At 53.6% G+C, this 11,605-nt stretch overlaps 5 protein-coding genes across 5 annotated transcripts; 2 read left to right on the plus strand and 3 right to left on the minus strand.

The window, feature by feature from the left end:
- Positions 1-425: 425 nt before the first annotated feature.
- J4E84_005294 (uncharacterized protein) lies at positions 426-1,545 on the minus strand (the record flags this gene model as incomplete). Its single annotated transcript, XM_049387891.1, has 2 exons — positions 426-515; positions 565-1,545. 2 exons carry the CDS (start codon positions 1,543-1,545, stop codon positions 426-428), a joined length of 1,071 nt encoding a protein of 356 aa, XP_049244131.1.
- A 631-nt stretch (positions 1,546-2,176) lies between these two features.
- Positions 2,177-2,539, plus strand: J4E84_005295 (uncharacterized protein; the record flags this gene model as incomplete). Its single annotated transcript, XM_049387892.1, has 2 exons — positions 2,177-2,181; positions 2,236-2,539. The coding sequence occupies 2 exons, from the start codon at positions 2,177-2,179 to the stop codon at positions 2,537-2,539; spliced, it is 309 nt and encodes a 102-aa protein (XP_049244132.1).
- Positions 2,540-5,020: 2,481 nt separating this feature from the next.
- Positions 5,021-5,734, minus strand: J4E84_005296 (uncharacterized protein; the record flags this gene model as incomplete). Its single annotated transcript, XM_049387893.1, has 1 exon — positions 5,021-5,734. One exon carries the CDS (start codon positions 5,732-5,734, stop codon positions 5,021-5,023), a length of 714 nt encoding a protein of 237 aa, XP_049244133.1.
- Positions 5,735-6,858: 1,124 nt separating this feature from the next.
- On the minus strand, positions 6,859-8,246 carry J4E84_005297 (uncharacterized protein; the record flags this gene model as incomplete). The annotated part of the gene is made up of 2 exons (XM_049387894.1): positions 6,859-8,121; positions 8,184-8,246. The coding sequence occupies 2 exons, from the start codon at positions 8,244-8,246 to the stop codon at positions 6,859-6,861; spliced, it is 1,326 nt and encodes a 441-aa protein (XP_049244134.1).
- Positions 8,247-8,591: 345 nt separating this feature from the next.
- Positions 8,592-11,574, plus strand: RPN1 (proteasome regulatory particle base subunit; the record flags this gene model as incomplete). Its single annotated transcript, XM_049387895.1, has 6 exons — positions 8,592-8,730; positions 8,798-8,862; positions 8,923-9,087; positions 9,139-9,488; positions 9,538-11,497; positions 11,554-11,574. The coding sequence occupies 6 exons, from the start codon at positions 8,592-8,594 to the stop codon at positions 11,572-11,574; spliced, it is 2,700 nt and encodes an 899-aa protein (XP_049244135.1).
- Between the last annotated feature and the right edge of the window lie 31 nt (positions 11,575-11,605).

Raw genomic sequence — 11,605 nt, forward strand, 5'->3', positions numbered from 1 at the left:
CACTCGAGATATGTCATTGCCAAAAACTCCAATTCTTGAATGTGCAACAGGTCGAAGACATGTTGCCATTGAATATGTCTATTGGGTATCATATGCTGTTATCGTCGGCGCAACACCATTCCACGGGACGTCGTTATCGTTGGCCGTACCCTCGTTCTTCGGTCCTCTTATGCGATAGAGCCAGCTTTCAGACGCTCTGAAGCGAGGTTGAGATGCGCGATATCCTGTAACGCGCGGTTCGCAGTCTCAGGACGTGATGCGCCGATTACGGCGAAGGCGTGAAGGTTGCAGAGTCACAGATTCGCTTTCCACATAGTTCCTATCACGGATGTGAGCATCCATCAAACGCGTATATGCTCGTTGTAGGAGTCGCGATGGCGTTTTTGTATTTGGTGTGGGGTGAGGAGTTGATGCTCAGGGAGGGCTCAAAACCATATCTTGATCAGCTCCTCTGACACGGCAGATGGAGTGAGAACACCAGACTCGGTGATGATGCCGGAGATCAAGTCGGGTGGCTACTTCAGGTTAGCGTATGGGGTCATAATTGAAGTAAGCAGAGCGTACCGTAAAGTCGACAGCGTCATGAGCGTCGAGCGGAACGACGGTGGATCTCTGCTTCGCAGTCATGTCTGCGATGGCTTCGTCAAAGACATTCCGTTGCTCTTCGTCGCTCTTGGGCTTGTGTTCTGCCTTGTGTTCTTCTGCGACCTTGAAGTCGAGTACCTTCTGCTCAATGGGCAGATCGAACTGGCTGAGCGGATATAGCCTCACGAACTTGTGACTCTCGGCGACCACGTAGAAAGGCTTTCCTTTGCTCTTAGCCAGTACGCCCAACTGGTACGTGCCCATGCGCGATATGATGCCACCGTTCTCGACGACGCCTTCAGCTCCGACAATGACCATGTCGACTTTACCCAGTGAGTAGGCGACGGCGGAATCTGGAATTGTGGCGACTGGTACATTGTGCTCTCGGAGGTCGGCGACAGTCTGGAGGCCCTCTTTCGCATCTGACGAGCTTGACGAGGGCAAGACGTATATGACCTTGAACCGGAGAGTGCTCGACTCGGCGGCCGTTCGCAGTAGCGCACCCACTACTCGCGATCCTCCATTTGTGAGCACCGTGCCGCCGTCACGGATGAAGTGCTTGCCGAAACTCGCGATCTTCTCCCTGCTCTGTTTCGCACGGTCCACAAACAGCTTGCCGTTGGAGAGGAGGTGGTTGCGTATCGCGCGGAAGTCGTCGTCGGGGCCGAGGTTCAGGCTCGCCGGGCGGTTGAGCGTCGTGATGAGGTAGCGCTGGAAGAGATCTGTGCCGGCGGAGAGAGAGATTGGATTCGCGATGGAGGCCTTGAGGGCGGCCGTGTGGCGTTCGAGCAGGTCGAGTGTCTCTGCGACGGTCGAGACGGAGCTCTGCGCGATGGCTTCTACGAGGGCCTCGATGGCCGCGACGGGCATGGTGAGTTCCGGGTCATCTTTGAGGATGCGGCGGTATGTCGCTACAATGTCGAACGTCGACTGTGTCTTGACTCCGGATTCGGTGCTCATCTTGGCGGTTGGTTGCAGCGTGTCGGTCCCGGCAACTTTTTGGCCTGCAACATTTTGGAGGGGTGCTTCGCGATTGAGTCATTCGCCAAGATTGGGGGGCTAGCTCGTCATCCCTCTCCAGGCGTTCACCCTTCGACGCGCCAAACCACTCTTGCCATGACTTTACACTGCTGCATGGGTTTTACTGTATTCATCTCATACCCTGCTGCTCTAGAATCTAGGAACTGCCGGACGACTGCTTTTACCCACTTCAACACCATGGCAAGTATCCATCCGCAATCGCCTTCACTGCTTCGGTATGAAGCGGTTGGTGTAATCCTCCGTTTGCTACGGAATCTGCAATCATCGGATGCCACTTACCCATAACGATGATATGGCCCGCTATGTTACGATACGTTGATCAAACTCACCCTCCGCTGTGACTGTACATTACCTGAAGAGCCAGATTCACTCAACGCCAACACGTACTTTCCGATCTTCGGTCTTCTCACTGATAGTGCTCTCACTTTAGCAAACAATCAGTTACATTCGTATACGGTTACCTTTTAGCAATCAAAAGGCCGCAAGGTATCTCACTGGCATAGCTACACCTACTAACTACAACAACCAATACTGCTCCAGGAAAGTTACGATGCCGTACATCATCTATGTGCCCGGAGTCCTGCAACCCTATATCACCAACGATCCGAGGATCTATATGGACTGCTTCAAGATCTTCGAGTGGGTGTGCGAATCACGACCCTTCTGCGATGCATTCTGCAAGGCGTTCCGGCAAGACGAGGATGAGCAGTTCCTGTCCGACAGGCGTCGCGGCCAACTTGAAGCCTACTGGATCGAGGAGCTCAAGCGGCGGACCAAGCCGAAGAAAGGGCCTGTCTTACCGGAGGGGGACAAAGGACTGTCAACTGAAGTTGTAGTCGAAAAGTTGGCGGAGCATGACATTAACGAGGCTGTGTTATCGGAGATCAAAGACCGGGAAGAAGGTGCACTCTGAGAGTTCGTGAGTCTACGTGGTCCTCACAGCCCTCATCACCAAACGCCATCTATGGTACGTTCCCACCTTCTCGTTCTTGGGCCTTGCTAAATCAGATAGTAAATAACAACATCCTGACCTCAACCGTCCTCGCTTATTACACAACACGCTTCATGACCACATTATACTGCTTTTACATTCTTTAGTCTCAACGGAGGCGGTGTTCATTCACAGTTCCCTTCTTATCACAAAACACAACAGCGTACTGTTGCGCCAATCCGAAAATGCCCTCACTTTGCGACCCATCGGAGTATTTGCCCAGTCAGCAGATACCACCAAGGCCGTCTATCAACTTCATTACCTACGACCCTGTTTCCATTGATATACCTATGGAGGCCTTCTACCGCGAGTACCGGGTAGATTCACCGGGAAGGATAGTGAAGTATCGCTACGTTACTACGCCATCCGCTGTGGCGTGCAGAATCACAGTCGTTTCGCTTTCTACCATCATAAACTGGCGAGCGGATATCTCCGAACTGGCACCCCCAGGTGCTCTCTTCAACAAAACAGATGGTCTGTACTATCAAGACGAGGTCGTTCAATCACAAGGCCAAACGCCACCCGACGACAAGCCAACGTTCGAGTCATTTGTTCGACGAGTAAACTCACATGCTCCAACTACCGTACGGAATCCACCGATGGCTCATGACGAAGTTCAGTCCGCCGACAAGCCAACGTTCGAGTCATGTGTTCGACGACTGAAGTTACATTTTTCCACTGTCGCACAGCATCCACCGATGTCTCATGACGAAACTCAGTCCGCTCCCGGCTTCGTAGCAAACCATATCCAAAGCACTGCGGAAGGTCCCTTGTCCAACGAGCAGCTCCACACGACTCCTTCGGGCAAGAAGGAAGGCCACAAAGCCGCCGCAAAAGGTCCCTCAAGATATGCGTCGCAGTCGGCAGGAAGAGCTCTCGCCGAGGAAGTTATTGGACACAACTGGGTTAAGTCCGGGCCAGGAAACAGGCGCGCGCATGGGTCAACGACTACACCACCCGGTTTACGACGTGGCAGGAGTGCAGTCGATGAAGGATCTCGCGAATGACCGGCCCCACGAAGCATCGTACGGGACATATAATGACAATCGTGCCTGTGGGTTATCGATAGAAAGAAGTTGCATCGAGATGAAGCTGGGCGAGCAAGATGTCGATGGAGTGTGTTGTGATCAACACCTGGGCATGTCTCGCACAGATGAATTTAAACGTCTACACACTGCATTTTCATTTCTGATGGTTTCCTAGTCCCTCTTTAATGTAGACCAGAATGCAATTGATACGGCGGTTGCTCAGTACGCACATGAAGCGTCCAATTCGTCTCTCACACAGACGCTCAGCTAGATAGAACAACAATCACTTGGCGTGCCTGCAGACAGACCAACAGACAAAAAAGGCCGGTATAAGTGTTAGCGAGTCATCGCGATATCTGATGCGGCTGTGTTTGGCGATGACGCACCTTGCACGGCACTCGCGGGTCTGTCCGTGGCTCCACAGCGCTCAACGTCATATGCATGCGCCAATGGAGCAGGAGTTTTCAGAAGACCCTGAGCCTTTTAGCAGCCGAGCACGCGACCTCTTACCTAAACGAGCGTCACCAAAACAGGACGCGAAGCCTGCAACATAGATTCTTTTCCGCTATAACCATATACGCAATCGTCCATAGAAGAACCGTCTTGTCTACACATATCTCACCAACGACATTGACCGCGATTCCGGTGTCGCGCTCATCTCCAATCAACTCAGCATCAACAACATGGCTATACTATCAGACATCGCCTCAAAAGTCAAAAACACACGACTCGTTCCACCCACCGAAGACGAACTATCCGCGGCCAATGAGAACAATCAAGATTCAGCTCCCTCTCAAACCCAAAAAAGACAACGACCAATCCTTGAAATAACTTCCTACGACCGCTTCACACCACCATCTCCTAGACCAGACCTAGAATACGACTGCCGCGTAACTGAGAACCCGTCTCGCCAAATACGAAAGACATGCACGGGCCTCGACTCGACGCTGCAGGACGAACTCATGCAGCGCGAGTCTTTCAGTGATACAGTGGCCCGCGCCGAGGAGGATATTAAACGGCTGATGGAAATCAAGGATGTAAGAGCTAGTAGGGAAGAGGAAGTGGCGATAGTACGAGTAGGATGTCTATGTGGAAGTGGACATCACAGAAGCGTGGCTTTTGCGGAGCAGTTGGGGAAGGTGAAGTGGAGCGAGGATGATAGCTGGGAGGTTAGAGTTGTGCATAGGGATTTGACGAAGGGAGTGGAGGAGATGAAGAGGGTGAGGGGGGAAGAGAGCGAGAAGAAGGAGAGATATAGGAGGGCGGATGCAGAGAGAGCTGGGGAGTGAGGTGTGTAGACCGGGATGGATGTAAGGAGTATTGTGATATAACATTATCACGGCATTACCTATCGCTAAGCATTCTCTAGCAAAGCTCAGCCCCGAGATAACCAAGAATGCCTCGGAAGCACAACCGCAGTCATCCCATCAGTCTCTCCACCCGGAGTCCCCTTCGCATCAGCACCATCAGCACCACCGCCTCTCAGCCCACTCGACGGGCGCTGCTCGTCCTCGTCTTCATCATCCTCTCCTATGACCTCATGAACATCCGAGAAAGGATCAAGCATCCCCGACATCTCCCTCATCTGCTCTTCAGCCCACTTCCTCATCCTCTTCTCCTCTCTAGGACCGTGGTCAATCCTCAGCCTCTGCTCATCACTCCCAACCCACCCATCTTTACCCCAAACCTGCCAATGCGCTTTCTTCACCCCCCTTACCACACTCCCCAGCCTACTCTTCCCAGCAGCCGCCGCAGCCTCAGCCTTCTTCTTCTCATCCTCCCCGTTAATCCTCAGCCCATGTTCTCTCTGCCAAATAACCCAGACATCGTCATCCCAGGTGTTCTTCTTAGCAAACTTTTCATATTTGGCGAACCACTTCTCCATCTTGGGGAGCGAGCGGTCGGTGTTGTAGAGGCGCCAACCCCATGCCGCACAGTCTTTTGCGATGGCGGCATTGCGCGTTGTGAGGGTTTCTGTGGAGGCGGGGGTTAGGAGGATGTATTGGGCTGTTGTGGTGGGGTGTCTGTTGTAGTGGAGGACGTAGGAGCTTGTTCGGTAGTAGGGTGGGATCTTGACTATGAGGACCATGGTTGCTGTTGTGAGGGGGGTTTGGGTGGTGAGTGTTTTGTTCTGGTAACGGAGTATGGATAGAGGGGAGTTAGATAGGGATTGAGGTTTAGAGTGCTGCGGTGGACAACGAGAGGTAGAAGAAAATGTTACCCTTCACCGATTGAATGCCTACATCGCGAGGCTTCTCTCGTTACGCCCTCGGAGCATTCACGCACATGTACGTGACCTCTTGCGTCTTTCCAATATCAGCAGGCACAGATCAACTATGCGAGTGAAAGTGCACTGTGCGTTGAAGTCACCAACCCCGAACGTGAACACACAGAGACTGCATGGAATCTCTAACACGTACTCGCATTTCCCCACCCACTTACACAAGTCCCACTCTTCTACGACCCCATGCATCCAATCAAAATGAACGACCGCCATTCACACAAAATACAATACCTCATCCACCCACCCCGGAGAACCGTCGTCTTCACCACAGACAACCCTTTGATAGCAGACGTCCTAAGGAAGCGTCACAATTGGCTTGGCCGCGTCACAGAAGGTAGCACGCTTCCAGCGTGCATCAGCACTTCATGTATACGGGAGCTTGATGATGGTAACGTTCTGATCGATCATGAGGTTGCAAATGGTGATCTCCTTGCAGCAGATATACGGTCTCTGCTCGTACGAAAAGGGTTTGTGGAACCGGATTTACGCTTTGTTGGGCGTATGATACGGTCTAAGTCTAAGAGAGAGGTTGTGCCTCCGAAGTATACAGAAAAAGCGGCTAGTAATCATGAAGAGGAGGTTGATTTCTGGAGCGACGATGGTTTGGATGAGGCTAAGGGGGAGATAGATGTTCGGGAAAAAGATAATGTGGACATGGATAGAGGGGACAAAGATTATCAGGAGAGAGATATCCAGGAGAAAGATATTCAGGAGAAAGATGGTTTGGATGAGCCTATCACTGCGGTATCTTGATGCAGAGCGGCCCTGAAAGCAGCAAGAGGCGGTCAGGTGACTCTATACAGTGCGCTATTTAGGTGAAATGGAATGTATTGTATATTTTAGGCCTTCAAATGAAACGAGTGCCGGGAGGAGACATGGATCTGGGTATCATTGAAATAAAGGAACAGAAGATGATGTAGTTGGCAGGCCTATATAGACCAGCCTGCTTTCTTCTTAGCGGCCTTGGTAGTCATGGTGGGTTCCGAGGGTGGCGGTGGCTTGATATCCTTGAGATCTGGCAACGGGTCGTTATCCCTTATCTCCAGTATAGTCATCTGTGCGGCTAGAGTCGGCTGCCCATCTGCAATCGTATCGCCAGGAGCAGACACATCATCGCCTACCGGGCCACCTTCAAGGGAAACGCCACCGTCTTCTTCATCCTCGACTTCTTCATCCTCGCCTGCCTCGTCACCATCATCGTCGTCGTCCACCCCTTCTCCGTCTGTTCCGGTGGGGATATCTCCGGCGTCGCCATCGACACCATGCTCTTTCATGTACAATTCTAGTTCCTTGGCCATTTTCTTGCTGAAGCCGGAAGCTTGAACCTCAACATCTAATCGCTTGACGAGCTTCTTCGTGGCGTCCTTGAAGAAAGGACCCGGCTCGTCGCTCGTGAAGCCAAAACGGCGATCGAAGAAGCGCTTTATGCAAGCCACATCGCGGTCAAAGTAGTATTCGGCGTTGGCATGGTCAATGGAGACCATCTGCGGGAAATCGATGAGGGTGGGCACCAGTGACAAACTGCCGTCTTTTTCTGTTCTCTCTTCAACTAGGATGTTGAACTCGTTGAAGTCACCATGGATGAGACCGTGCTGCGCGAGGCGAACGATAATGGCGAGCAGCTCACCGTAGAGCTCCTGCGGGTTGCCGACCTTTGAGATTTGGCGCATCGGGAATGCATCGATGAGGCTCATGACGACGGTATGTCTGTTCTGACCAATCGGCTCGGGTACAGGGAATCCCTCTGCTCGTAGGGCCTTCATGAATTCGAACTCTTTCAGAGCAGCGAGACGCGACATGTACATCCATGAGCCACCCTGGCGATTCCGCAGGTAGTCGCGGTTCGCCTTGACGGTACGGAAAGAAATGCGACCCAGACGGTGGATTTTGAGCACCAGTTGCCTGCCCGTCTCATCTGCGCAGACTATAATATCCGACTCTTTGCCTATGCCGATCTGGTTGCCGACCGAGTAGACGGTCGAGGCCTTTTGGTGTGTGTGGAGGGCGAGGTAGTCGAGACCGCCATACGTGAGTCGGTAGCCATCGTACTTTGCGTTGCGGACTTTGGCGATGAGGCCGATCTTGGCGAGGTTGGAGATGCAACGGTGGACGCCGTCGCCTGAGCGGATGGCGGCGATCTGAGCAATCAGGGGGGTTGGCACGATCTCATGGTTGCGGCTGCCCATCTCTGTCTATCATCTTCATCAGCGTTAGTCCCCCACTACGTTCGGAAAGCCTGCGGGCGGGCGCATACCGCAGTGAGAACACGCCAATCATCGGCGGAAAGGTACCGAATATTCTTGACGTTCAGCTTCATGGTAGTTGCCTGGGTGGCCTATGGGCGTCGTGTGGTGGTGAGTTTCGGGGTTGTATGCGGCAACAATATTTTTTGGCGCGAGGTTCTGAGCGGCGGGCGGCGCTCATCATCGGCGGACGGGCTTGGCCCTAGCGCGGCGGAAGTGGTACGCGAAGCAAGAGCTGCCTCATCGACATCAACCTATTACCACTCCCCACTCGACTTGCCTCTCGCTCTTCCGACCCATTTGAGCGCCGCATCTGCATCTCTCAGCACCCTGAATCTCCTTCCACCGTCGCTATCGACGCCGCTTCGTCCCGACACATAGACACACTTCGCCGCTTGCCCTAGCTACACATCATCAACATGGCGAAGGACGACGAGAAGAAGCCCACGGCCGCCGACAAGGGCAAGGGCAAGGCGCCCGTGAGCAACGACGCGGACAAGAGCAAGGACGCAAAGCCAGATCTTGAGGACAAGAAGGGCGGCGTTGCGACAACTGGCGGTATGTCTGGTCCCCGGCACAGCGCCGATGGCTATCGTCATGGACTTGCACTGATGACAAACCACAGAGGAGCTCAGCGAGGAAGACCAACAGCTGAAGAGCGACCTTGACATGCTGGCTGAGCGGATACTGGTAAGCTGCTGCGGCCATGGCTGGTCCCCGCAACATGCGCTGACCTCATGTGTTTACTAGGGTTCCGACACCAGCCTCTACAAGCCCGCGCTCGAACAGATCAAGGAGTTCATCAAGACATCGACGAGCTCCATGACGGCCGTGCCCAAGCCGCTCAAGTTCCTCCGACCACACTACGAGAACCTCGAGAAGGCCTACGCATCATGGCCAGCAGGCGAGAACAAGGTGCGCAGACACGCCCACACTCTATATACGCCACCATGCTAACAAGCACAGCGCTCACTCGCCGACATGATGTCTGTCCTGGGAATGACGTATTCGGATGAGGACCGCCTAGACTGCCTCAAATACCGCCTCGAGGCCCCCTCCACAGATCTCGGCTCATGGGGCCATGAGTACATGCGCCACCTTGCGCTTGAGATCGGCACAGAATACCAGAACCGCCTGAACGACGAGAAATCCACCGACGACGTCACCGACCTCGCCTCGAACCTCGTCCCCTTCTTCCTCAAGCACAACGCAGAGGCTGATGCCGTTGATATCCTGTCTGAGCTGGAGATGATTGATCAGATTGAGCAGTACATTGACGAGAACACATACTCGAGGGTGGCTCTATACATGGTCAGGTAGGATATGCCCGCATTTTGCCTGCAGCACCGACACTAACACCAGCAGCAACGTGCCCCTACTCACCTACCCAGACAACGACAAGTTCCTCCGTACCACGTACCGAATCTACGCCAAATACAAGCAGTACACACAGGCAATCGTCATCGCGATACGATTACACGAGACCGATCTCATCATTGAAGCGTTCAACGCCACCAAGGACAAGTCGATCCGGAGACAAATGGCCTACCTATGTGGCCGACAACGGATATGGCTCGACGTCTCCGAAGACGACGATGCCGAGCTCCAGGAGTGCATCAACAACACGCGACTACCCGACCACTTCAAGGCGCTGGGCAAGGAGCTTAACATTCTCGACCCCAAGACCCCTGACGACATCTACAAGACACATCTGGAGAGCAGCAGGACGGCCGGCCTCACCAATACCGATTCTGCGAGACACAACCTTGCTTCAGCCTTCGTCAACGCCTTTGTCAATGCCGGTTACGCCAATGATAAGCTCATGCTTAACGAGAACACAAAGCAGAGCTGGGTGTGGAAGACCAAGGAGGAGGGCATGCTGTCAACGACGGCGTCTCTGGGTATGCTCATGCTCTGGGACGTAGAAGAGGGTCTCGATAAGGTCGACCCCTTCACACACGTCGAAGATGATATGGTCAAGGCCGGCGCTATGCTTGCTACCGGTATCTTCAACTCGGGCGTGCGCATGGACTCAGACCCTGCCATGGCTCTGTTGGGTGACGAGGACAACATCAATTCCAAGAACAAGAACATCCGTTTGGCTTCTATCATGGGTCTCGGTCTTGCTTACGCGGGGTCTAATAAGGAAGACCTTTTGGACGTTTTGCTGCCGATTGTCAGCGACACCAGCCTCGACATGCAGCTTTCTGCCATGGCGGCGCTGTCGCTTGGTATGATCTTTGTTGGTTCGGCCAACGGAGATGTCACTGATGCCCTGATGAACACGCTCTTGGACGAGGACCGGACGAAGCAGCTCAAGGACAAGTGGACCCGATTCATGGCTCTTGGTCTTGCGCTACTCTTCTTCGGTCAGCAAGAAGAGGTCGATGTCATTCTGGAGACCTTGAAGGCGCTTGATCACCCCATGGCCAAGTCTGCCTCTGTGCTCACCGAGGTATGCGCATGGGCAGGTACCGGTGCTGTCCTGAAGATCCAGCAGTTGCTCCACATCTGCAATGAGCACATCGAGGATGAGAACGAGGAAAAGAAGGGTGATGAGCTACTCCAGTCCTACGCTGTCATCGGTCTATCATTAGTCGCCATGGGCGAAGACGTCGGCCAAGAGATGATCCTCCGCACTCTCGGCCACCTGATGCACTACGGCGAGGCTAACATCCGCAAGGCTGTGCCGCTCGCTCTAGGTCTCATCAGCCCTAGCAACCCTCAGATGAAGGTCTACGACACTCTTTCTCGTTACTCTCACGACAACGACAACGATGTTGCCATCAACGCCATCTTCGCCATGGGCCTTTGCGGTGCTGGTACCAACAACGCCCGTCTTGCACAACTTCTCCGGCAATTGGCTAGCTACTACCACCGTGATCCCAACGCTCTTTTCATGGTTCGCATAGCTCAAGGTCTGCTGCACGCAGGCAAGGGCACGCTGTCTTTCAACCCATTCCACACTGACCGTCAGGTCTTGTCCCGTGTGGCAGCGTCGGGTCTTCTCACCGTACTTGTTTCTCTCATCGACGCCAAGTCATTTGTGGCTGGAGACTCACACTACCTACTCTACTACCTCGCTACCGCCATATCGCCGCGCTTCCTCATCACACTCGATGAGGACCTCAAGCCGCTGACCGTCAACGTCCGTGTTGGTCAAGCAGTAGACATTGTTGGCCAAGCCGGTCGGCCGAAGACCATTACTGGATGGCAAACACAGAGCACGCCGGTGCTGCTGGCGCACGGCGAGCGAGCGGAGCTGGAAGACGAGAAGTACCTCAGCCTGACCAATGTGTTGGAGGGTGTGGTCATCTTGCGAAAGGTATGATATCCCAATGTGACCTGACTCCGAGCGTGCCGTACTAACATTACATGCAGAACCCAGAGTGGGAGGACTGAACGATTGCAGTAAAAGGTGGAAAGAAAGAAG

This window comes from Alternaria hordeiaustralica, assembly GCF_023758085.1.
Source record: "Alternaria hordeiaustralica strain BMP 2776 chromosome Unknown scaffold_9, whole genome shotgun sequence".
Classification (NCBI taxonomy): domain Eukaryota; kingdom Fungi; phylum Ascomycota; class Dothideomycetes; order Pleosporales; family Pleosporaceae; genus Alternaria; species Alternaria hordeiaustralica.